This window comes from Gopherus flavomarginatus, chromosome 15 (assembly GCF_025201925.1).
Source record: "Gopherus flavomarginatus isolate rGopFla2 chromosome 15, rGopFla2.mat.asm, whole genome shotgun sequence".
In the NCBI taxonomy this organism is placed as follows: Eukaryota; Metazoa; Chordata; order Testudines; family Testudinidae; genus Gopherus; species Gopherus flavomarginatus.
In genome coordinates, this window is record NC_066631.1 from 10,484,217 (window position 1) to 10,509,218 (window position 25,002).

The 25,002-nt window shown below is 47.6% G+C and overlaps 1 protein-coding gene and 1 long non-coding RNA gene across 2 annotated transcripts in view; one reads left to right on the forward strand and one right to left on the reverse strand.

Annotated features, from left to right (window-relative positions):
• Positions 1 to 2,001: 2,001 nt before the first annotated feature.
• LOC127034856 (uncharacterized) lies at positions 2,002 to 23,026 on the reverse strand. Its single transcript, XR_007769510.1, has 3 exons — positions 22,928 to 23,026; positions 13,580 to 13,696; positions 2,002 to 2,644 (listed from the first exon to the last, which is right to left on the reverse strand). It is a non-coding gene; the product is annotated as an uncharacterized LOC127034856 (long non-coding RNA).
• Positions 22,641 to 25,002, forward strand: part of TMEM233 (transmembrane protein 233) — a 29,657-nt gene continuing 27,295 nt past the window's right edge. The window contains exon 1 of the mRNA XM_050924159.1: positions 22,641 to 23,002. Coding sequence (XP_050780116.1) covers positions 22,688 to 23,002 — 315 coding nt within the window. The 5' untranslated portion in view covers positions 22,641 to 22,687. The remainder of the gene's footprint in view (positions 23,003 to 25,002) is intronic.

Consider the following 25,002-nt stretch of genomic DNA (forward strand, 5'->3'; position numbering starts at 1 on the left):
ACATTATCTTTACATTAGCTTATAGCACAGCCTTTGTCACCTAATAGCCTAGGACGAGTACAATCCAGCTGTTTGTTCAGAATCACCCAATAAGAGCTATGATAAAGCAGCCAACTGTAGTGCCCGCAGTTCTCTCCTCTCTAATTCCTTTTAATGCATAAGGGAGCTTAATGCTTTCAGCATGTCCCTGGGCGTGCTGCTACTTGCCACAAGTTCTGCTGGACAAACTCTCTCATCACTAGTTTATGGAGCAGGAGGCCACTGAAGCATTTAAAATCAACTGGATAACCATTAACTCTCAGAAACTTTCCAGTGAACAGTCAGTTAGTGCCTGCATGATGAACTGGAGTGTATAATATTCCTTTTCTATGAGCTTCTTAAAGCTATAAAGCCTTATGGAGCCCTTGCACTCTTCACGACTGAACTGGCACTCGCATTTACCTGATCTAATTTACTCATAAAATATCCCACGACATTTCTCCTCAAGTGGATGCTAACTTATCCCCTCGCATCTACAAGTGAGTCAGCCGCTGTTGTCAAGGTTCAAGATTGCGTGTCCTTACTCATATAAGGAGTCTTTGTTGTTGTTTATTATTTGTGTGACAGTAACATCTAGGAACCCTGGTCATTGACCAGGACTTCATTGTGCTAGGTGCTGTACAAATACAAAACAAAAAGCTGGTCCCTGACCCAAGGAATTTGTAATCTAAGTATCAGACAAGAGATGACAGCTGGATATAGACAGCCAGGGGAATACAAGTCAACAATGGGACAATATTGGGAGCCATAGTAGACTGTGGTCTCTGCACACCAGCAGTCTAACCATTGTCAAGTTGTTTGTGGGCATCATGGCAAAGGAGAGGTTTGCGGAGGTATTTGAATTAGGCTAATGAGGTAGCTTAGCAGCCATTTCCTGGGAGCTCCTCCAAAGCTCAAGGGGTGACACTGGAGAAAGCACAAAGGGGCTTGTTTGAAAATGTAACAAGCGGGCAGTGGAGGCTGGCCTGACAGACCAATCAGAGGTGAGCACTAACAGCTAGATAATGAATGAGAGATGGTACATTGAGTGGGGTTTGACTGAGAGTAGGGTGACCAGACAGCAACTGTGAAAAACAGGACTGGGGTGGGGGGTAATAGGCGTCTATATAAGAAAAAATCCCAAAAAACAGAACTGTCCCTATAAAAACGGGACATCTGGTCACCCTAACTGTGAGGGACCTTGAAAGTGAATACAAGCAGCTTGTGTTTGATGCAACTGAAATGGGGAAGCAAGCAGAGGATGCAAAAGAGGGTGATGTGCTTAAAACACCCTGCTAGGAAAATGGTCTTTGCAGCAACATTCTGAATGGAGGTGAGATGTGAGCTAGGGCTGGGCAAGGTCATGCTGAAGTCAAAGGCTTTATTTATGTTAGAACGATTTGTGTAGTAAGGATTAGAGGATCAGGCCTTCAGTCAGCAGTTTGTTTACCCGTCTCTTTACTCATCACCCACTGTAACCTGTATGTGGCCTTAGCCAGAATGGGAAATTCCAACTACTCAGAAACATTCCAAAATGTGGGGGTGAGTGGAGCCAAGGCATTGGTTCAGCCCATTGTAAAGATAGGGGCCTTTTGCAAAACTGAAATCCAAAGATTTGGATTTAGTGCAGCCATGAAGTTTGGGTATCACTGGATCTAGGGGTTTGGTTTGAGTTCATTATGATCCAAATCACAGTCTCTGATCCAAGCTGAAGAAACATGGAGTGATTTTTTACCCTAAAATGTCTAAAGCCTTGAGAAGAAGGGACCAATCAAGCAGAAAGTCTGAAGAGAGAAAAAAACTTGAATTCCCCAAAGGCAGGACTTCAAATTTGCCAGTGCCAAAGAGGAACAGCGATATAGAGCCATATTCCTCCAACAGCTGATCGAGTGATACAGATTGTGTGATATCCAGAATAACAACAAGCTATCATCTGCCAACAGCACAATTTTAATACATACATGTGTTAAAGCTTGTCTGGTCCTATGATAATGGGAGCTATATAAGTATCCTTAGTATCTGAGACTGGTATCTGCATTTAAGGCATTACAGAAAAGTTTAATTGAAGAAATGATCCAAAATTTAATTTCTCTAGCAAACAAATTTAAAAAAATGCCCAACACTTTTCTCACATCAAATACAAGGCGAAAGCCTCCAGGCTGTGAACTCTTGGCAACACTGACGGGTTAACTAATGCTACTGTTAGCTGATTTTCCTAAAACAAAGCCTGTGAATAATCTGCAGTAGAACAGGAATTAAGTAGCATGTAAATATTTTAACTCTAATCTTGTTATCTAGGCTTAATAATGAAATTGGATTACATGATTTGCAGTCTTCTAGGTCTGTCTTTTGGGATTTTTTTCCTCCAATGTTGGGAATGTCTCCAGTTGTCACAGAAAGAATCCCTAAGGACAAAGTCTAACTGAACATTGGAAGAGGTCTGAGAATATGTGTCTTTCAGAGACTTATAGAAGTCAACTCCAACTCCATCAGGACGTGAGTCTGACCAGGTCGACTGATCACCTGTGTGAGACCTCCTCCATTCACAACCCTTCTTCTAGCCTAGGTGGAGATGGTTCCAGGGAAGGACAGGGTATTCAGAAAGGTTTGTGTCTTTGTCTTTGATCTGTCCACAAAATAAAAATCTTTGTGACACTAGAAAAATATTATTCCTATGTCTCATTTATTTGTTCTTTTCCCTTCTTTCTAGTGTGGCAGGGCCAGCCTTGATCTGAAAAGAAAGCTTTTTAAAGTGCCTTGTCAGGAGATGATGAAGAAATTACAGTTACTCAGGGACCATTAAGATATCTCCATTTGTGATACTGTCAGGCTAATATTCCTTCTGCCATGTGCCTAGTCTCAACAAACTTCTGGCCATTCTTTTTTCTGGATCCAAGCCTACTTTCCCTATTGAGGGCATAGCAAGCAATCTTACCTGCACTATAGTTACTGGGTTAGCTTCTGCTGAGTAAGGTGTGGTGCACGGTTACCCTGCCCCAGGGAGAGCTCTGGCAGGCATTGTGTCTCACGAGGCACTATTGGTCCTTCCCCAGTTCACCTAGCCAGCTCCATGAGCCAAGGCAGGGTGGGGAAGCATTGGCCCTGCCTCTTCCTTGGCTCCTTTGGGATGATTTACATCCCTGAATGCACTAGAAGAGTGCAGTCCCCATGCTCCGGGATTGATTGATTGCTATTAGATCTGGCCCCATGTGGGGTGAGAAAGATGAGGCGGGAAAGGTGCCTTGCATCTTCTCCTTGCTCTCCTCATGTATCCACACTAGCCCTAGACACTGTCGGATCCAGAGCAGACATACCACTACACCCAAATGGACCAAATTCTGCGCACACACACAGCTCCCCTTGAAATCACTGGGAGCCATACACGGGTCACTGAAGGCAGAATTTGTACCAATACGGGTCATAACGTAGTAAGTGGTATTAGAGAGACGTGAGCTTCACAGTTAATTCTGTCCTCAGGCTGTGATTGGAATGCCCATTGAAATCAATGGGCAAGTTGCACATGGACTGACCTGCCAGGTGCTCTAAGAAACACGGAAGGAGGGCATTTCTTAAAAACTGAACCATGGTATTCACTGCCTGTCTCATCCAGATACAGCAGTTCAAATGTAGCCTGTGTTCTCAGGATCACCAGGAAAATTGCTGCTTCTTCCAGAAGTGGCCAGGTATCAAACACCCCGTCTAAGTTCTTTTGCAGGAATTTAGTAATAATGGTGAGATTGGCTGTACTTAAACATATGGTTACTCTGACCTATGTTCTAGGATAGCCTAGCTGGTGTCAAAGATAGAATCAGGACTCACAATTTGTCAGACCACTCTGTTTATTAGCGCAGTGCTCCGCCAATAACATTCAGAATATGTGAGTGGCCATGCAAGGCCCAAACAGTCTTATTTATACAGATAAAAGAGCGGGAATTAGACAAAGGGACAAAGAAAGCAAAACAGGAAAATTCACCTGGGGCACAGCATGCATATCCTACTTCCTTACTAACTCTTATCGATCTAAGGCTAATGCTTCACCAATTGCCCTTAAACGGTGCAATTGTTCTATGTTAATGTCTGTATTCCTGACACCTGGTTGCAACATTCCAACAACTTTGCTTAAAGGTACAGACAACATTTCTTTAATCCTTTCTATTCTTACTATATAGTTCATTCTACTTTCACAATCCCTCCTTTTGGTCAGGCGTACGCCATGACCAACCCTTACTGGGTTCCACAAATTAACCGTTCCTTATTTCTTAGTTCATCAGCGATATTCAAAATCATCATATTAGCACTCTGTTTTGGGGCAGCCATCTGGGTGACACAATTCTGGATACAACAGGAGATTAACTGAAAGCATACAAAAATCACTAAATTCCAAACAGGATAGTTAGGGCTCCCTGAAACAACCAGTTTCCTATGCCAGAGAAATTGAACAGGTTACTTAGCCACTTCCATAAAGAACTCAGCTCTTCATGAGGAAGATATGAGATTTGTTCTAAGTGGCTAGCGTGATCTATTACCTCATTCGTATTGTCAGGTATAAACACACAACATTCTTTTCCAATGAGAGCACAGGCCCCTCCTTTGGCCGCCAGCACTATGTCTAATGCTTGACGGTTTTGGAGGTCAACCTGTCTGATCACCCCTGTTTCTTTGGCCAGGGTTTTTAAACTTTCTCCGGTTTCATTTGCCATTATTTCACCCACTGCTTGTAACCTTAGGAGTCTTTTTGCGTGGTGTACTACTCCCCCAAGTGGGATAAAGGAAGTGCCAATGGCCTCTTCCCAAGTTAAGGGGCTTATGTTATGTATATACCATTGGGCATCTAGTAAGTCCCTTCTTTTTCTAGTACCCAGAATTGTGGGAAGAGTTGGACGGGATAACAGATACCTGACCAGTTAGCTGGTAATACAGTATAAGCTTTGGTTCCACAAACCCAATGATGGCCTATTAAGGCCGGGAAGGGTCGATTGCATCCATTTGTTACATAGGTATCTGCAAATGAGGAGTAATATCCTCCAAAGGGCACAGGGTAATCCTCCTTACGAGGAGTGGTAGTATTTGTATGGCATTGGAAGATTGTATTATTTTTACTAAGATTACTGTAGGGGGAACATGAGATTGATTTTTCTGTTTGATCCCAGGTTGAGAAAAAATTCATATCCCCATACCCAGTCCGCCACTCCTTAGTTTTGTTTGAATAATCCCATACACCATTTGCCAGAATATGCTGAAGGCAACGGCTTGTTCCCAGATCCAGCCCTGTCCCATTACACACCCAACACCAATGACCTTTCCCCTCCACCACACTTATCCATTTAGATACATTTATTCCCACTGCTTCCCAAGTGTCATTGCTGTTTCATGTTTTGTTAAATGGACGAGGTCCTCCAGTAAGGTCTGGGGAATTCAGTGGGATAGCCAGGACAGGAACACCAGCTTGAGAGTGGGCTGGGATGTGGCTGCAGACCCAGCATTTAGAAATATTAAGGGTCAGCTATCCACACTTGCTGCTGGATAAAAGAATTGTCATTGTGGGCACCCCAGACCTTAAGATACCAGCAGCCGAGGAACAGGCGCCACTAGAGGTGCATGTTGGAGGCAAGGCCCTTCTGGTTCTGACAACCTCAACTGAGGGAACTGCACTCACAGTTTAATGTCCACCAGGCAGCAGGCGCTAGGCTCACTACTGCTGCTTCTTGGGCCTTGCTTTAGGTCGTCGTCTGCTTCTGGCAACCCTTACGAGAGCGTAGATTGTAAGGTATTGCAGGCTGTTCCTCTACGTCTTCTTCTGGAGTCAAAACTGACTCTGCGCAGTCCTGAGGTGTTGATTGGTTCACCGGGGAGGGTGTCTTCTTACACTGTGAAGCATGTATCCAAGCTGCAATGCCAGATAGCTTAACAGCTGTCTGGGTAGTAAGCAGTACCTGATGAGGACCCTTCCACCGAGGTTCCAAGGCGTGTTTTCGATGGTGATGCCGTACGTAGACCCAGTCACCTGGTTCAAGGTTGTGGCAGGTGTCAGAGGTGGGTTCCGTCAGCCAGGCGGCTCGAACCTGTGAATGGAAGTGACTTACAGCTTGCATTAATCCCTTGCAATATTGAAGGAGCGTACTGTGAGTCAAATTCAAGTCTGGGACTGGAGTAATGGTAGCCACAGTTCGCATAGGGCGTCCCATAACGATTTCAAAAGGACTCAGTTTATGCCTTTGGGATGGAGTGGATCGCATTTCCATAAGGGCTAGTGGTAAAGCTGCTGGCCAGCTTAACCCTGTGGAGTCACAAATTTTAGCAAGTTTATTCTTAAGTACACCATTTCACCTTTCCACAGCACCTGCACTTTGTGGGTGGTAGGGACAGTGCAGCAGGTGTGTGACATGTAATATACGATCCAGGTGTTGAACAATTTGTCCAGTAAAGTGTGTACCCTGGTCACTGGACAGAGTGGCAGGAATTCCCTTGGCAGGCATAATATGGTTTAACAAACATTTAGCAACGGACAGTGAGTCAGCCTTGCGACAAGGAAAGACTTCAATCCAACCAGAAAATAAACATACCATAACCAAAATAAATTCAAATCGTTGACACTTAGGCATTTGTACAAAATCAAGTTGCCAATGCAAGAAGGGTGCTTGGGGCAAGTCCCAGAATCCCTGAGCCACTTTTACAGGTTTACCAATATTGTGGCTTTGGCAAGTGGTGCAGGCGGCACAGTGGCGGGCTGCAAAAAAGCTGAAATGGGGAGCCCACCATCCCGCCTTAGTTAGAGCAGACACCATTCCCTCCTTTCCGACATGCGAAACACCGTGTAGCAGGGCAGCCAGCGATGGGTAGAATGAAAAGGGGGCTACAAAGGTACCAGTGGGCGAATGCCAAAGGGAATCAGGATGTAGAGAGCAACCCTGGGCAACCCAGGAATCTTTTTCAGTTTCTGGGGCAGAGTCCTGGAGCAGGGTGAGGTCGGTGACGGACGGTGGTGGTATAGAAACAGAGAGGGAACCTAGAAATGCATCTAGGGAAGGTTCTATAGCAGCAGCATGTTTAGCAGAGGCATCAGCAAACGCGTTACCCTTAGCAACATCAGTGTCTGCCATCGAGTGGCCAGGGCACTTAACAATAGCCAGGGCAGAGGGAAGTAAAACTGCATACAGGAGAGCAGCGATATAGGGGCCATTCTTAATAGGGGTACCGGCAGATGTAAGGAAACCCCGAGCTTGCCAGAGGGTACCAAAGTCATGTACAACCCCAAAAGCATAGCGGGAGTCAGTGTAAATGGTGGCGGAGCGTCCCTCCGCCAAAAAGCAGGCACGGGTGAGGGCAACTAATTCAGCAACTTGTGCTGAGGTTACAGAAGGTAAAGATGCAGCTTCTAGGGGTTCAGAGAGTGACACTACAGCGTATCCTGCAAGGAGACGACCTTGGTTGTCTCGAAAACAGGAACCATCAGTAAACAAAACAAGGTCAGAGTTAGGGAGAGGGACATCAGAAAGGTCAGAGCGCGGGACAGTGATAGCAGAGACAGTTGCAAGGCAGTCATGAGGATCACCGTCAGTAGACAAAGGAAGGAGAGTGGCAGGAATTAACTGAGAACAGCGCTTTATAGTGATATATGAGGCCGACAGCAGTAGAAGCTCATACCTGGTAAGGCGAGCGGAGGAGAGGTGGCTTGTATTGCGTTGTAACAGCAGAGTTTCTACAGAGTGAGGGACCATGAGAGTAAGGGGGGAGCGAAGGACAAGGGATTCAGACATTTCGACTAAGCGTGCTGCAGCAGCCACAGCACGCAGGCAGGGGGGCAGGCCTTGGGCCACAGGGTCCAAAGTGGCAGAGAAATAAGCTACTGGACGATTCCTGCCTCCGTGCACCTGAGTGAGAACTCCAAGTGCACATCCAGATTGTTCATGGCAGAAAAGGGTAAAAGGCTTAGAATAGTCTGGCAGCCCTAAAGCGGGGGCCGAAGCCAAACTTTGTTTGAGGGAAACAAAGGCAGAGTCTGCTTCAGGTGGCCATGGCATGGGATTAGGCACAGAGAGTCGAGTGAGTTCCTGTAGAGGTTTTGCAAGGTAGGCGTATTGGGGAATCCATTGCCTGCAAAATCCAGTCATGCCTAGAAATTTTCAGACCTGGCATGGAGTGCAGGGTCGGGGAAAGCTAAGGATAGCCTGGACACGGGTAGGAGAAAGCGTACGGGAACCCTGGGAGAGGAGAAAACCAAGGTATGTGACAGAGGTTTGACAGAGCTGTAGTTTAGAGTGAGAAGCCTTGTGACCTTTGTTTGCTAAGGCAGTAAGGAGCACTAAAGAATCAGTTTCTGAGGCAGATAACGAGGGGGAACAGAGGAGCAGATCATCTACATATTGGACTAGAGTGGACCCAGATGGGAAAACAAGGTCAGCTAGGTCTCGGGCTAATGCCTGGGAGAAATAAGATGGACTTTCTGTATACCCCTGAGGGAGCGTGGTCCATGTATATTGCTGTCCCCTGTAGGAAAAGGCAAAGAGGTATTGGGAATCAGGGTGAACCGGAACAGAAAAGAAAGCAGAACACAAATCAACAACAGTAAAATGAGTTGCAGCTGGTGGAATAGAAGCCAGGATCGTTGCTGGGTTTCGGACAACAGGAAAAACGGGTATGACAATACGATTAATGGCTCGAAGGTCCTGAACAAATCGCCATGATTTGCCATCAGCTTTTCGAACGGGGAGGATAGGAGTGTTACAGGGACTGGAACAGGGAACAATAATGCCTTGCTCCTGCAGGGCAGTTATGACAGAAGCAATGCCAGCCTCTGCCTCAGGGTTTAAAGGGTACTGAGATAGGTGAGGCAGGGGTTTGGAAGAGTCAACGGTAATGCAAACAGGATCAGTATTTAAGCGGCCCACCTCAGAGGGATGGGTTGGCCACAGAGAGGATGGGACCTGCGAAATTAGGTGCTCAAGGGACGGGACCAGTGGGCAACAAGGGACGGGAGTAGAAAGGGACGTTTCAGACAGCAGGGAGGCTACAGAATCACTCAGGGAAGACTGGGGAATTTGTAAATAGACCCCATCCGGGGAACAGTATATGGTGCAGCCAAGCTTACGTAACAGATCCCGACCCAAAAGGTTTACTGGAGTGGAATCAGAGAGAAGGAAGGCATGATCCGCAGAAAGGGGACCAACCTGGACCGGTAGAGGTTTTGAAAGGGGATAAGGGGTTGGGACTCCCGTAATGCCCACAGCGGACATGGTTTTTCCGGAGCGGGGAACCTTAGGCAGGTCGGTAGTACGAACTGCAGAGAGCGAAGCTCCCATGTCAACAAGAAAGGGAGAGAAAGATCACTGATAGTTAACACACACTCACCCGTGGGAGTGAGAGGTAGTAAAGGGGCTAAAATTTCCTGAGGTTCCCCGGTGTCCCGTCATTGTTGTGGGGCAAAGTAAGGCTGGGGGCTGACTGGCTGTGCTGGCAGGGGGTTTAGCTGGTTGTTCACAGAGTTACCAGGCCGGCTTGGACACTCATTCTTCCAATGTCCCGGCTGTTTACAGTAATTACAAACATCCCCATAACCCGAAAATCCAGTTCCCTGTTCCCTCCCAAGACCACGTCCCCGTCCTCGTCCCTGGTATTTTCCCCGTCCCCGGTACTGTTTGCCCTGCCCTGAATAATGCTGTATTTGCAAGGCCATTAACTGCTGAGCTGATTGCTCTTCCTTTCCTTTTAAAGTACGTAGGCAGTGCTCTGACACTGTTTGCAATTTGTCCATGGTTTCGGTCTCCCATCCAACACTTATTCATTTTAGCAGATTGCCAATAGCAGGCAGGAGGCCATTAACAAATGCACTAGCCAGGGCGCCCTGTCCATTTGTATCTGGTTGCTGTATACCAGAATGTTGCAGAAAAATGTCAGTTAGCCGGGTGCGATAGTTGCCCGGGTTTTCTCCCTGTCGTTGCTTACAACTATTTATGGCCGTCCAGTTGGTTTTAGGAGTCCATACCCGAGGGATGGCTTCAAATAGATTTTTAGCTCGTTCCTTACACTTTTTTCGGTATTCAGCAGTAGGACCAGTGTCTGGCAAAGTAGAGTGGCGGTCAGCAGCGAGCCAATCTGCTGCTGTGAGCCATTTATCATGCTCACTAGGGGCTGTTACAAGTAGCTTGCACAGCTGCAGGAGGTCTGCCTCAGAGGGTTCATAGGTATCACATACTAACAAAAATTCCTCTGCAAATTTGGTAGGATTTTCTTGGGGCTTTGGAAAGCCTTTTATAATTGAAAGGAGCTCAGTTCGAGTCCAGGGTTTATAGCTCCAAGTGGGACCCCCGTCCTGGCCCCCAGTACCCAGGATTCGGAGGGGAGCCTGGATATTTTTAAGGCCCAAGCGTGAGCTTTTACGAAGCAGAGTTAGTCCAGAGGAATGGGCCTCAGCAGTACCGGATGGTCCAGACGGGTCCGAACTGGAGATCTCTGGGAATTGTTCCTGATCTGGGGGATCTGGTAACAGTTGTTCCTGAGCTGGGGGCGTGGGTGGCCGTCTATTGATTCGACGCAAGGCTGCCAGGCCGATTAATGCGTCTTCTTCATCCTCGTCCCCGGAATCTAGTAAGGGGTTTTCTTCGTCTTTTCCCACCCGGAGACAGGAGTATGAAGGGGGGTCTGCTTGGAGAACAGGGTAAAGGGGAGCGCTCGGTCTAGTGGTGGGAGAGGAGGTTTCCAATAAAGATTTTAACTTATCATTTGAATCTTTGAGAGAGGCGAGTTTTGATTCTGTCCATCTACGATTTGCCTCTTCCCACCATTGCATGAAACAATCGACCTCTCCTTTTGCCAATTTAGTTTTAGATTGGCCGAGTTTGTCTTTTAAGACGTCTACTCGATCCTTATCCCAAGATCCTAACAGTGGCCACTGAGTTTTGGGATCTCCCTGAGTTAGCCTAGACCATTTTTCCAGAAACTTACAGGAGTCCAGACCTTTCCTAAAATACATAAAATGAGCTGGAATTCCTTTAGGGAACTGCCCCGGCTTAGACGTCTGGTTACCCATACAGGAGGACTTCACACACCAATCACACAAGAAGGAAATTAGGGTTCAACAGAGCGATGCCCAGCGCAACACAGAAAAGGAGCCCACAGGCTACTGCCTCAATCGCCCTTGTTTTCACACTAAGGGTTTTACCCAAGGTGTGGTGCAGCTGCGATTGTGCAGATTTCACTCACTCAGACCGCAGGGACAGGAACCCTTTGGTCGGCCGATCCCTAGAAAGAGGCGGCACCCAGACTCAAACACTCCACAGGGAGGACGGATAGACACAGAGACAGGACAGTCCTCAGTCCGGACAAAACACAGAAATAATTACCTGACCAGAATCCTGATGTCAGATCCCGGGATCCCTACCAGAACAGAGTGGGAACCAACAGGTTCGATGGTGTAGACTTCACTGTGGTCGTGCGCCTTTCCGTTCTAGTGGAGGACCGCTTGGGCCAAGTGCCCAGGTGCCGGCTGCCACGGTCGTCCTACACAAACGGTCAGGAATCACACAGCCCCAGTGAAGATGGTTGCCATCTCGGTGGAACCTCCAAATTGTCAAAGTTAGAATCAGGACTCATAATTTGTCAGACCACTCTGTTTATTAGCGCAGCGCTCTGCCAATAACATTCAGAATATGTGAGTGGCCATGCAAGGCCCAAACAGTCTTATTTATACAGATAAAAGAGCGGGAATTAGACAAAGGGACAAAGAAAGCAAAACAGGAAAATTCACCTGGGGCACAGCATGCATATCCTACTTCCTTACTAACTCTTATCGATCTAAGGCTAATGCTTCACCAATTGCCCTTAAATGGTGCAATTGTTCTATGTTAATGTCTGTATTCCTGACACCTGGTTGCAACATTCCAACAACTTTGCTTAAAGGTACAGACAACATTTCTTTAATCCTTTCTATTCTTACTATATAATTCATTCTACTTTCACACTGGGTTTAGGGATACAATTGCTGGTGAGCTTTGCCATCCATGTGAGCAATTCCTGAAATTCTTACAAATGTTTTCTTCAGACTTCCCATTCCAATAGACATTCAGAGCAGGAGATTTCCCAGATTGTCAGGAGTAAACTGCCTGCATCTCCTGAATCTAAGGGATTAATTGTATTTCTCTCTTGATCTTTCTCTCTGTCTGCTCGGTAAGTGGAGGCAATTTACTGGTATTTAAAAATTAATCAATTTCCTCCTAACAGGCTGCCCTGCTTGCTTTTTAAAGTGCCTTGTGAGGAGGGGGAAAACCCTGCTAAATTCAGAGCCAGTTGCTGCTGTTTTATAGAACTTTTGTTTCACAAAACTCTCAGTGATCTCGCTCATGATTACAAGTGGAGACATTGCCCCAGATAATCTGAAATTTCTTCAGTATCTCAATACAGCTGCCACACTCTGTCTGCCTTTCCAGCTCATTAATATCCTCTAACAAACTCCTGTGCTCCACAAGACTTTAATGCTTTTAGAAGCAAAAGAGAGGCATCCAACCTCCTCTTCCAGGACTATATTTCTGAAAACCCAGTCTCCAACTGTACCTATTCACAACCCACCCCACTCCTCTGCCTGCCTCTGTGCACTTAATTTTGGTGCGTGCTTTCTCCAGTGAACATTCCAACCCCCCAGTAGACATCCCACCCCATGCAAAACTTATTTATTCTTTCCTCTTTCAGATGGGAATTTAAAAACCAAGGTACTTCCTGCTTTGCCTGGACATTAAAGATCCCATGAGGCTTGTACAAGAAGGGGGTTTGCCCTAGTGTCCTCCTCAGCCGGAGTTTCCCCTGCTCCAGCTATGGTGGAATGTAGTTGCTGCTACCATCTCGCATCAGAAATGTTTGACGGGGAGGGAAAGTTACTTCAGGCCTGATCCTTCAGACCTGACTCAGCCAAAATTCCCAATGAAAGCTTTGCCTGAGTTAAGAGTGCAGGATCGGGCCCTTCATCACAGACAGCCCCAGGAAGTGTGCTCAGGAATTAAAGGCGGATCTTGGAAGGTGCTGATCCCTTCCAGAGACATGCTCAGTGCCCTCAACTCCCAGTGAAGTCAATGGTGAGCCGTGCTTTAAAAATCAATGGTGCAATGTGACCCACTGTGCTTTCAGAGAGTGTTAGGCTACTACAGTACGATGGCTTCCATGTGGTTATGTTTCATTCTGAGGGCTCGGAGGGGAAGCTGTGTCAATACAAATGAGACCATCAGCATTAAGTACCTAACTATTGACAACTGAAATACAGCTGTATTTTATTTTAACTCACATTTAGCCGTTACGTGCTGACTGCGTGGCACTATATCTGAAAAAGGAAAGTCTGTCTAACTACTCCTGCAGTTCTACTTTTTTATTTATTTTTTTTCTTCTCCCCTTTGGAGTGAGCTAACCAGATTGCATTCTGTTCAGGAGGTAAATGGTATACTAATTATATTATCCAAAAAGCTATTGTTCTTCATTAGCAGTCCCCTGAGGCCAAATCAGTCATTTTACAGCTACAGAAAGCTGGTGCTTGAATACTAATGGGAAAATTGGCACGTAAATGAACTGGAGTAATTCTTACCATTTCCTAACGATCTGAAATCATTTCTTCTGACATTTTGATAGATCAGCAGGTTTTCCTTCTACACATGTTTTATTCCAGGATCCTAGGATAGAGCTTGAAAGATGCAATATTTACCTATATATAGAGAATAAGCATGTATATTACGCTGATATCCACATATATATCTTCCCATACACAGAGATGGTGAACTCCTGACCCCATTCAAGTCAAGTGCAAAAGTCTCATCGACTTGAACGGGGCCAGGATGTGTCACAAAGTATTTTGAACCTCATTGAAATGTACATGAATGACTTTTGGAAATGAGAAACTGTTTGCAGCATGGTTTTAGATACTGTACGTCAAAATGGAAAGTGGGGGGAGTGGTAATAGATTTCACCCACTACTCTCAAAATTATAAAAGTGGACATTCATTTTTATTTTTTTTGCTGAAATTCTAGCTGTATATTTATTAGCCCTTAAAAGAGCAAGGTCCTTAATCACAGGTTCTGGAGGAGGCCTGGAGAATTCTAATACTCTCTTCTACAACTTGGAGGTCAGTATTACATCACTTACCCTTCCGCTGTGCTGGCCAAAATGTGCAGCTGTGTCTCATCAAGCCAGTCCTGCCCCGCTAAGCACCCAGCAGGAGGTACTCAAGAGCAGCATGCTCACACATTCTCTTGGGAGACAAAGCATAGTGGGGAAATTTCCCTACAAGGGCTTGTTAAGGACTTCAGTGGGGTGCAGGAAGTTGTGCGGGCTCTCTGTCCTGGCATACATATCACACCCCTCAAGCATTAAATGAGCCAGGAAGGGCAGCAACCTGGGTCTTGCCACAGGAGATGAAAATATTTTAAGGATAATTCTGCTGTCCAGTCAAATGCTGGGGTGAGTGACCCAGAAAGGAAGTATTAGGGGGTTAAAACAGCACCAAGGGCCAGTCCTGCAATCTTTATTCACATCAGTAGGTCCTTACTTACCCAAGTAGGCCTATTGACCTCAATACGACCAGTTCCATAAATCAGAGTTGCGTGGTCAGGTTTTTTTAGTTCAAATGCACCGTGAGTTAACTGTCAAATATGCCCCTTTCATCCTTGCTGCACCTGCACCACCAGGCCATCACTTGGACTATGTTGTGCCAATATTGTAAAAGGGTCAGTGAGATGACCTAGGTAATCAGAGGCCTATCCAGCTGACACTGATCCTGGGCAAGAGAATGGAGCACCTGATATGGGACTTGATTAATAAAGAATTACAGGGGGGTAATATAATAAATGCCAATCAATATGAGTTTATGGGAAATAGATCCTGTCAAACTAACTTGATCTATTTTTGTAAGATTACAAGTTTAGTTGATAAAGGTTAGAGTGTTGATGTAATATACTTAAACCTTTGTAAGGCATTTGAGTTGGTACCGCATAACATTTTGATTTAAAAATATAGAGATATAAAATTAACATGGCACACATTAAATGGATTAAAAACTGGCTAACTAACAGGTCTTGAAATGAATTGTAAACGGGGAATTATCAAACGGGTATGTTTCTAGTGGGGTCCGGCTATTTAACATTTTTATCAATGACCTGAAAGAAAACATAAAATCATTGATAAAGTTTGCAGATGACACAAAAACTGATTGAGTGATAAATAATAAAGAGGACAGGTCACTGATACAGAACAACATGGATTGCGTGGTAAGCTAGGTTCAACCAAACAATATGCAGTTTAACATGGCTAAATGGAGGTATATACATCTAGGAACAAAGAACACAGGCTATCCTTACACGATGGGGAACTTGATCCTGGGAAGCAGTGCCCCTGAAAAATATTTGGAGGGGCATGGAGTGGAGGATAGTTAGCTGAACATGAGCTCCCAGTGTGACACTGTGGAAATTTTTGGATGCATAAACCACGAAATATTAAGTAGGAGCAGAGAGGTTATTTTATCTCTGTATTTGGCACTGGGGAGACTGCTGCTGGAATCCTGTGTTCAATTCTTGATTCCACAATTGAAGGATGCTGATAAATTGGAGAGGGTTCAGAGAAGAGCCACAAGAATAATTAAAGGATTGGAAAACCTGCATTGTAGAGAGAGACTCAAGGAGCTCAATCTATTTATCTTGCCAAAAAGAAGGTTAATGGGTGACTTAATTTCAGACCTACATAGGGAACAAATATTTAATAATGGGCTCCGGCAGAGAAAGGTACGACACAATGCAATGGCTGGGAGTTGAGGCTCAACAAATTCAGACTGGAAATAAGGTGTACATTTTTAACAGTTTTCAGAGCAGCAGCCGTGTTAGTCTGTATCTGCAAAAAGAACAGGAGTACTTGTGGCACCTTAGAGACTAACAAATTTATTTCAGCATAAGCTTCACGAAAAGCTTATGCTGAAATAAATTTGTTAGTCTCTAAGGCCTGGTCTATATTACGGGTTTATACCGAATTTAGCAGTGTTAAACCGAATTAACCCTGCACCCGTCCACACAACAAAGCCCTTTATGTTGATATAAAGGGCTCTTAATATCGATATCTGTACTCATCCCGAAGGAGGGGAGTAGCGCTCAAATCGGTATTGCCATTTCGGAATAGGGTTAGTATGGCAGCAATTCGATGGTATTGGCCTCTGGGAGCTATCCCACAGTGCACCGTTGTGACCACTCTGGACAGCAATCTGGAGTCGGATGCACTGACCAGGTAGACAGGAAAAGTCCCGCGAACTTTTGAATTTCATTTCCTGTTTGCCCAGCATGGAGCGCTGATCAGCATGGACTGTACGAGAGATACTGGATCTGATTGCTTTATGGGGAGACAAATCTGTTCTATCAGAGCTCCGTTCCAGAAGATGAAATGCCAGAGCATTTGGAAAAAATCTCCAGACAGAGGCCACAGGAGGGACTCAACACAGTGCTGCGTGACAAGCATAACGGAAAGCCAAAGAATCAAATGGATGCTCATGGAGGGAGGGAAGGGGAACTGAGGACTCCAGCTATCCCACAGTCCCCGGAGTCTCCAAAAAGCATTTGCATTCTTGGCTGAGCTCCCAATGCCTGAAGGGTCAAAAACATTGTCCCAGGTGGTTCAGGGTATAGCTCGTCAATTTACCCCCTCCCCCCCCATGAAAGAAAAGGGAAAAAAAATCGTTTCTCACCTTTTTTTCAATGTCACCGTATGTCTACTGCATGCTGGTGGTAGACGTGGTGCTGCGGCGCTGAACAGCAGCATCCCCTCCCCTTCCTTTCCTGATGCAGATGGTACAAAATGGTGGAAAACAATCCTCATTATCCCGTGAGTGCTCCTGGCTGGCCTCGGTGAGGTCAGCCGGGGGCGCCTGGGCAACAATGGGAACCACTCCTGGTCATTCCTGGCCAACAGTGCAAAAGGATTGAAAACCGTCCTTATCATAACAACTGGGGGCTGAGCTCCATCAGCCCCCGCCCCTTTCACGTCTAATGAAGATTCTGTACTACCTGGACTATCATAGCAGCTGGAGGCTGCCTCCCCCTCATTTTATCTCACTAAAAAATCAGTGTTTCTTATGCCTGCATTCTTTATTACTTCATCACACAAATGGGGGAACACTGCCACGGTAGCCCAGGAGGGTTGGGGGAGGAGGGAAGCAATGGGTGGGGTTGTTGCAGGGGCACCCCCTACAATGACATCATCATTTCTGCGGGATCTCTGGGGCTCTGACCCGGAGTGGCTGTGCTCTCTGGTTCTCTAGTACACTTGCCCCATATTCTAGGCAGGACTGACTCTATTTTTAGATAAAACATAAAGAAGGGAATGACCTGGGGAGTCATTCCCATTTTTGTCCATGCGCCCCCGGCTGACCTCAGCGAGGCCAGCCAGGAGCACCCATGACAGCAACAGACAGTACAAAAGGACAGATAACCGTCATCACCAATTTCCAATTGCAAATGGTGCAAAATGACTGATAAATGTCATCACCAATTTACAATTGCAGACGGTGCTATAGCTGGTAACCGTCTCTTTAACCTTGCAAAGGCAAATGAATGCTGCTGTGTAGTACTGCAGTATCGCGTCTGTCAGCAGCATCCAGGACACATACATTGACAGTGACAAAAGGCTAAATGGGCTGCATGGTTGCCATGCTATGGCATCTGCCAGGGCAATCCAGGGAAAAAGGGCGTGAAATGATTGTCTGCCGTTGCTTTCATGGAGGAAAGATTGAGTGACGACATTTACCCAGAATCACCCACGACACGGTTTTTGCATTGGGATCTCAACCCAGAATTCCAATGGGCGGGGGAGACCATGAGAACTATGGGATAGCTACAGGATAGCTACCCACAGTGCAACGCTCCAGAAATCGATGCTAGCCTCGGTACATGGAGGCTCACTGCCGAAATAATCTGCTTAGCGTGGCCGCAGGCACTCGATTTTATACAATCTGTTTTAAAAAAACGGTTTATATAAAATCGGAATAATCCTATAGTGTAGACATACTCTAAGGTGCCATAAGTACTCCTGTTATTTTTAACAGTGAGAGTCATTAACCACTGGAACAATTTACCAGGGTCATGGTGGATTCTCTGTCACTGACAATTTTGAAATTGTTTGGTTGTTTTTCTAAAAGTTATCTCTAGGAATCATTTTGGGGAAGTTCTATTGCCTGTGTTAGGAGGTCAGACTAGATGATCACAATGGTCCCTTCTGGCCTATGAATCTATGAGTGCACTGACTGCAACAGGAATTTTAGGTGCACAAAGGAATGCTGGGGTAGGCCTTTCATACAATCCTTTTTCTAAATAGGCCATTATAGCAGACCTGTCCTGTGGTGATAAAGTTTGCATAGCTTCTCATCTCCAAATCAACCCAAGTTTCTCAACCTAGAAAATTATTTCTTAGACTTTCTTTCCTCTGATTACATGGGGGACACTGGAGGTTGAGCAGAGGGCTGGAAGTTAGGGTTGTTGGTTCTGTTCATGATGCTCTGAACTGGCTTGCTGTAGGACCTTGTGATGGGGTATATGCCTCACACTGGCATATAAAGGGTTAACAGGAGCCTGAGGGCCTAATTAACCCACTGGGTTACCCCTGGTGGGGGAGGTCAGGCCCAAATTACTGTAAGTCCCACCTGAGAAAAGAGTCAGGAGGGGGCAGGCCTTCCACAAAGACAGGCTTGAGGCAAAGCAGGGGAAGACTCTGGGGTCAGAAGGCTGCCAGAGAGCCTTGAGGAAGTGCCTCAGTGGCAGACTGAGAAGAAGCCTCCCCAGGAGACAGAAGGCCCAGGGTGGGAGTGGTAGAGTCTGCAGCCCTCTGAGAGACCCTGGCAAACAGGGAAAGGTCAGAGCACCCCATGGATGCCACGGCGGATTGTGTAGCCCATAGTGCTAGCCTTCTTGCTTGCGTATTATACCCTTTCTTACAGATTCCTTCTTTGTTTTATTATAATAGATTTATGGATTTGTACTATTTGGCAGCAACACAGGGAATCTACAGGCCACATCCTGTAAGATGAGCTAAAGCAAGTTAGCCTACTTATATTTGTGACCTTTGGCATAGATAAGTGGCCGACTGATTGCCCTCCAGAAACTTAACAGGTACACCACAAAGAACATGGAAATCACCACCACCAAACCAGTTCAGGCTCGGAATAACAGATCTGAGGATGAGCTAATTGTCATTAATACTTATGAACACGCCAGCCTATAAAATAAGTGTTCCCTCATATTATGAGGGTGAGGACATTAAGTTTGAACATGGAGGGTGGGCACAGGGTGCTCAGGCTCTCTGTGAGGCACAAACCCCCATGTTTAGTTTGTTTTTTAGTCAGGTTTTTAATTAGTTTCTCTTGGGTCTTTCTATAGCTTTCTAGCTCCCTCGCTGCACTTAAATTCTTCATCTCCCACTCGAGCATGGATGAACCTGGACCATCGGACTCTTTGGGATGGTAGAGGTGAGGCTGGTCCTTTGTCTCTCACCACCAAGTTACCAAGAAAGGGTGTGAGTATGTTAATCTAGGAAGCTTTATAGTAAACAATACCACATGTACCTGTAACCACAGGCGCCAACTTTCTCTGGCACTGGTAGGTGCCCGCACCCCCTGCCCCAGACCCCATCTCGACTCCACCCCATCCCTGCCCTGACCCCGCCCCCATTCCAACCCCATCCCCAAAGTCCCCGCCCTAACTCTGACTCCTTCCTGCCCCATTGGATCCCTTCCCCAAATCCCCGCCTTGGCCCACTTCTTCCCCCAGCGCACCGCGTTCTCCCTCCCCCCTCCCTCTCTGCCCCGCAAATCAGCTGTTTTGCAGCACAAGCGCTGGGAGGAAGAAGCAGGAAATGGCAGCGCACTCGCGGAGGAAACGGAGGTGGAGGTGAACTAGAGCTAGGGGGTGGGGCAGGGCCATGATGAGCTGCTGGTAGGTGCTGAGTACCCACCAATTTTTTTCTGTGGGTGCTCCAGCCCCAGAGCACCCACAGAGTCAGTGCCTATGCCTCTAACAGTATTATTTCCTTTGTCATTCTGATTGGTTACTTTTTCCATTTGATTACTAGTCCATTTATCTCAATAACAGTCTTAAAGGCTGTAATTTTGCTCTCAGCATGTGTGTCCTGGTCATACAAACCGAGGGTCCTTGCAAAACTCTGTGTAGCCTGATGCTGGGACAAGAACCTTGTTATCTTCTGAGCAGGTTAATTGACAAGGTTATTTGGATAAACAATCATATTTATGCCCCTAAAATCAGGCAAGTGTAAGGAGCAATCCTTAATGCCTAACACAGGGTCCCCTTCCCCTCCCCCAGCAAGAGGAGTAACAAAATCCCCAGGATAAAAGAGGCAAAGACTGATGAAGGAAGATCAAGGCTGAGCATAAAGGCCATTAAATTTCAGGGGGTTCATCTGTTGCGACTTTTCTGATACCCCAAAAGGGACAGAACTTGAAAGCTGACCTGGCTGAAAGATAGGGCCACATAAGCTGTGGTCTGCTGTAGATCTAGAATAGTAGGGGGCTGGATTTTTTAAGCCAAAAATAGGTAGCTAAAATACCTGTCATGTCGTCTTCGTACCTCAGAGAGAAGCAAAAAGGAGTGCACTCCTCTTCTTTTTTTGTCTACTTTGTTGGTTGGCGGGGTACAGCGCACTAGGGGCTTGCACTGAAGGCTAGCAAGGACTGACCAAATACATGTGGTTTATAAAGCTCTAATCACACCTCTAGCACTATTTCCTGTCATTTTAATGAGCAAATTAAGCAGTAACACTCGGGCCTCGTTTCTGCGCCTGCCTGGGGAGGCCCATTGACTTTGTGGGGGCTCCATGTGGGCCCAGGGGCCTGAGAGAAGGAGGATTGTCCGGTGACTATGGCAATAGCCTGGAACTTGGGAGTCCTGAATTCACGTCTCTACTCTGCCCCAGGTGTCCTGTGAGAGTCTCTGTACCTCCATTCCGCATCTGGAAAAATGGAAATAATGCTTCCCTGCCTCCCTCAGCGGTTGTGAGGTGAAGCATAGTACAAGACTGGGGTGCTCTGATACTGTATACTCCTGATTACCCAGATAACAGACAGGATGTGGATTCTCTTTGGATAAGCAGGAGTTCAGATAATTGAGAGGGCAGAAACCATTCAGCAGCAGGATGGCCTCCTCAGCGACAGACTGGGGGTCTCTGCTCCGCTCACTCACTCCTGTGACAATGTGGCTGCAGGGGGCTCCCTCCCATTCTCCTCCTCATCACCCTCCTGGCTGGAGGTATCTGCTCTACTCTCCGAATCCCTTCCTTGTGGCCCAGCATGAGACACATGGGGGACGAGGGAGGGATTTGGAGAACGAAACGGTTTGGATAGTAGGGGGCGAATACTGTGTTGTAGTGGTAGAGGCTCTATCAACACCACATTGCAGTGCTGGGGCCTGGCTTTGGAGTGAAGCGTGGATGAAATTCATCATGTCTCTTCTCATCAGCCTGAAAACTATTATGGCTTTATGAGCATGTTTGAAACAGACCTTTATTCGCTAAAAATAGATGACCTTTCTGAAAGTAATAAAATATTCTGCCCAAAAAGCGAAATATTATGGATCCCATGTGCAGAGGTGGCTACAGCAATCAGCAGGAATAGTCCATTTGCTGAGACCAATCCAAATATTGGGGGCCTGGTACATTCAAGGGGTTTCTGTTACTATTTTGGCTCCTCTGAACCATTCAATTCCCTTCACAAGGGATAAAAGGAAATACTTTTCCCACACAAGGCATTCGTCTGTGGCACTTGGGGCCACCCGAAGGCACAGAGGCAAAGATTCACAAAGGGACTGGATGTTTACAGAGATAACAAGAATATCCAACATTGTTACAATTGATGGGGATAAAGTGGTGGTAGCGAAATTACACCTTCGGGGTTTAAGAAGCCAAACTCTCAGGTTAGAGCTCAGCCTAAACCTTGGTGTGTGGGGCAGATTCTCCCACCCCCAGGGGGGGCTCCTACACCTTTCCCTGCAGCAGCTGGTGCTGGCCAGGGCTAGGGACAGGGGCCCTGGCCAGACAGCCCCTGGCTCTGACCCAGCCGGGCCCTGCCTCAGTTGCTAACAAAGTGCCTGTTTTTTTCCGGCTTCTCGCCACGTGGGAGACAAACCAGGTGCAAAGGGGCTGCAGGGCGCGGAGGGGTTTCCAGGCTGTGCCCGGCTGCTCCCCCCTCGCTACGTTTGATATTTTTGGCTTCCTTGAAGCGGCTGACACCGGCAGGGGAGGGGAGGGAATGCGCCGCCTCAGGCAGTGTTTCATGGGGGGCTCCGAGACTCGCGTTCAGCTTGTCTGGCACGGAAGCCCTGGGCTGGCTCAGCCCCGGGCTACGATGGTGGCTTTGTCGCCACAGCCCCGTGCAGGGGGCCCCGCGCGCCTCCCCCATTTTCCGCCCTGCCCCACAAGTTCGCCCCTGCCCGGCCCCTGTGTTTACTCCGCTTTGGCCCAGGGCGAGCGAGGCCGGGGTGGCGGCGGCTCCCACCACGGCCGATTGCCCGCGGGTCACACGGCGGAGCAGCCCCTGCCCCGTGCCCCGCTCCGCGGCGCGGAGTACGAGGCTCCGGCTCAGGAGGCGCCGCGCCGCGCCGCGTGTCTCTCGGGCGGGCTGTCCTGGCTCCCTTCCCTGCAGCCGGGGGCGGGGGAGGAGAGATGCGGGGTGAGGTCACGGCTCCCCTGAGCCTTGCGCTGGGATTTCAGACCCTCCCGCGGAGCGCCCAGCCCAGAGAGCGGAGCCTGCTGTCCAGCTCTTCCCGCCCCTGCCTCCAGCGCCGGCTGCTGCCCATGTCTGAGCCCGCCGCCAACTCGGACCTCAAGCGGGCTTGGCACGGCAGCCCCGAGAGCAGCGTCCAGCATGAGCCCCCGCAGGCCGAGCCCATGCCCAAGAACTACCTGGTCCTCAGCATCTTCTCCTGCTTCTGCCCCGCGTACCCCATCAACATCGTGGCCTTCGTCTTCTCCATCATGGTGAGTGGCCGGGGACAGATCCTGCCCTGCCCGGGCTGGCCATCTCCTGGAGGCAGCTTGCAAATAGGGTGACCAGGTGTCCCAGTTTTATAGGGACAGTCCTGATTGTTGGGTCTTTTTCTTATATAGGCTCCTATTACCCCCCACCCCCTGTCCCGACTTTTCACAGTTGCTGTCTGGTCACTCTACTGGCAAATGTCATTGTCCCTTGAGTCTGGGGGCTGATCCTCTGGCAGAGGCAGCCCCCCCGGTGGTGTAACCCAGCCCGGAGAGAGCCAGCCCTGGGCTGTTCCGCAGCCACTGCCTGCCACGGGCTCCTGAATGAGCTCAGCAGCAGCCGGACTCGGTTTGCTTAGGTCCTCCCTGCGGAGCCCTCCCTTGTCCCTTTGCCTTGTCCTAGCTGGGCCCATCTGGGCATCAGGTGGAGCACTGCTGGGCTGTTAGAGAGACTTCCCTTGCCCCTGGCTCTGGCCTTTCCCACTGCTGTGCCTGGAGTGGTGACTATTTCAGTGTCCATGCAACAACCCTCATCAGGTAGTGGTCACCTCTCTCCAGTTTGCACAGGAAGGGGGCTGGACTCCGCCCAGCAAACCTATGTAAACTCTGCAGCTAGCTCTCCGTAGGGAGCTCAGATTTGGCTCTAAATTTTGTTGCTCAAACCCCTGTCTCATACAGAGGGAAACACAGCAGCACGCCTCCTCCTGTCAATTCACCTGTACACTTGGCAATGCATTTGGGTTGGTGGGTGTTTGTTTCTTTTTAATGTATTCTGCCCCTTTCCTCCCCAACACTGGAAGAACACAATAATGTTCTGGACAAAGTCAGCCTTTGATCTTAAACCTCCCCTCACATTTTGCCTCTTTACAACTGTTGAGTAACTGAAGAGGGGTAAAGCAGGAGAGCACACACCTGCATGCCTCTCTTTGACCTAGTGGATAAACGACCTTCTTGCAGAATAGAGTACGGTCCGTATGCTCTTGATCTGTAGAACCAAAGGGTCAGAGCCGATCTATCCTTTCCATTAAAGTATTCTTAAATACCCAGTCTGTGATCTTGACTGGCATCGCTATAAGGAGCATGCGTAATAAAATACAGGAAAGGTTTCTTTCCCTGCCTCCCCCGTACTCCTCTCTAGCTCACTTTCTTTCTCTTGTGTGAGTGAAGCCAGTCTTTGTCTCCTGCACTGAGGAGCTTCCCCTTGTTGGTTGACGGTTCTGTTGTTTTGGGGGAACGGTACCTGCTGTGGAGGGCCTGGGTGGGAGAGGAAGAAACAATCTCTCTGGTGGCTAGGGCCAGTCCCACGGAGGACTTTGAATGTCAGGACAGAGACCTTGAACTGCACTCTAGATTCAGTGGGGAGCCAAGGAGACAGCGCGCAAAGCTGTGTGTTCGTGGGCACCTGTGTTAATAAGCAGAAAGGTCCTGTGTTTTGTGGTACTTGGCACATTTGGGGGTATGTGGTTTCATTCCTAGATAGGAGTCACAATGTACAAGCTTGGGGGTCAAAATGCATGAATCTCCACAGCCTGAACTGTGTCTAAAGGGACGGAGTGCATCTTCGGGCCAGTCACAGGGGGAAGTGCGTGATTTTTTTCTTTGCCACCATGTCTCTTTGAGCACCCAGTAGCAATAAAGAGGCCAAAAGGACTCCAGGGCTGCAGCCTGACTTGACAATTTGAGGGCAGATGCCCTTGATGGTGGGGGTTGTGCTAGAGAGTCAGGTTCTTCCAAATGCTCCCCTTGTCCTATCAGCATCTTTGCAGTCCTGCCTGGGGTTAGTTTTTACTCAGCTGGTTTGTTTCCAGATACTAATATTAGCAAGGCCACGAGGAAGCTGGTTCATGGCGCTGCTCACAGTTGATATAAAGGAGATGGAGATTTGCAGTTCTGAATTCTGAAGCATTTTCTTCCTTCAGTTTTGTTGGCAATCCTACTAAGAGTGCAGGTCCTGATTCGCTAAGGTACTTGAGCATGTTTACCTTGGAGCACTAGTCCCATTG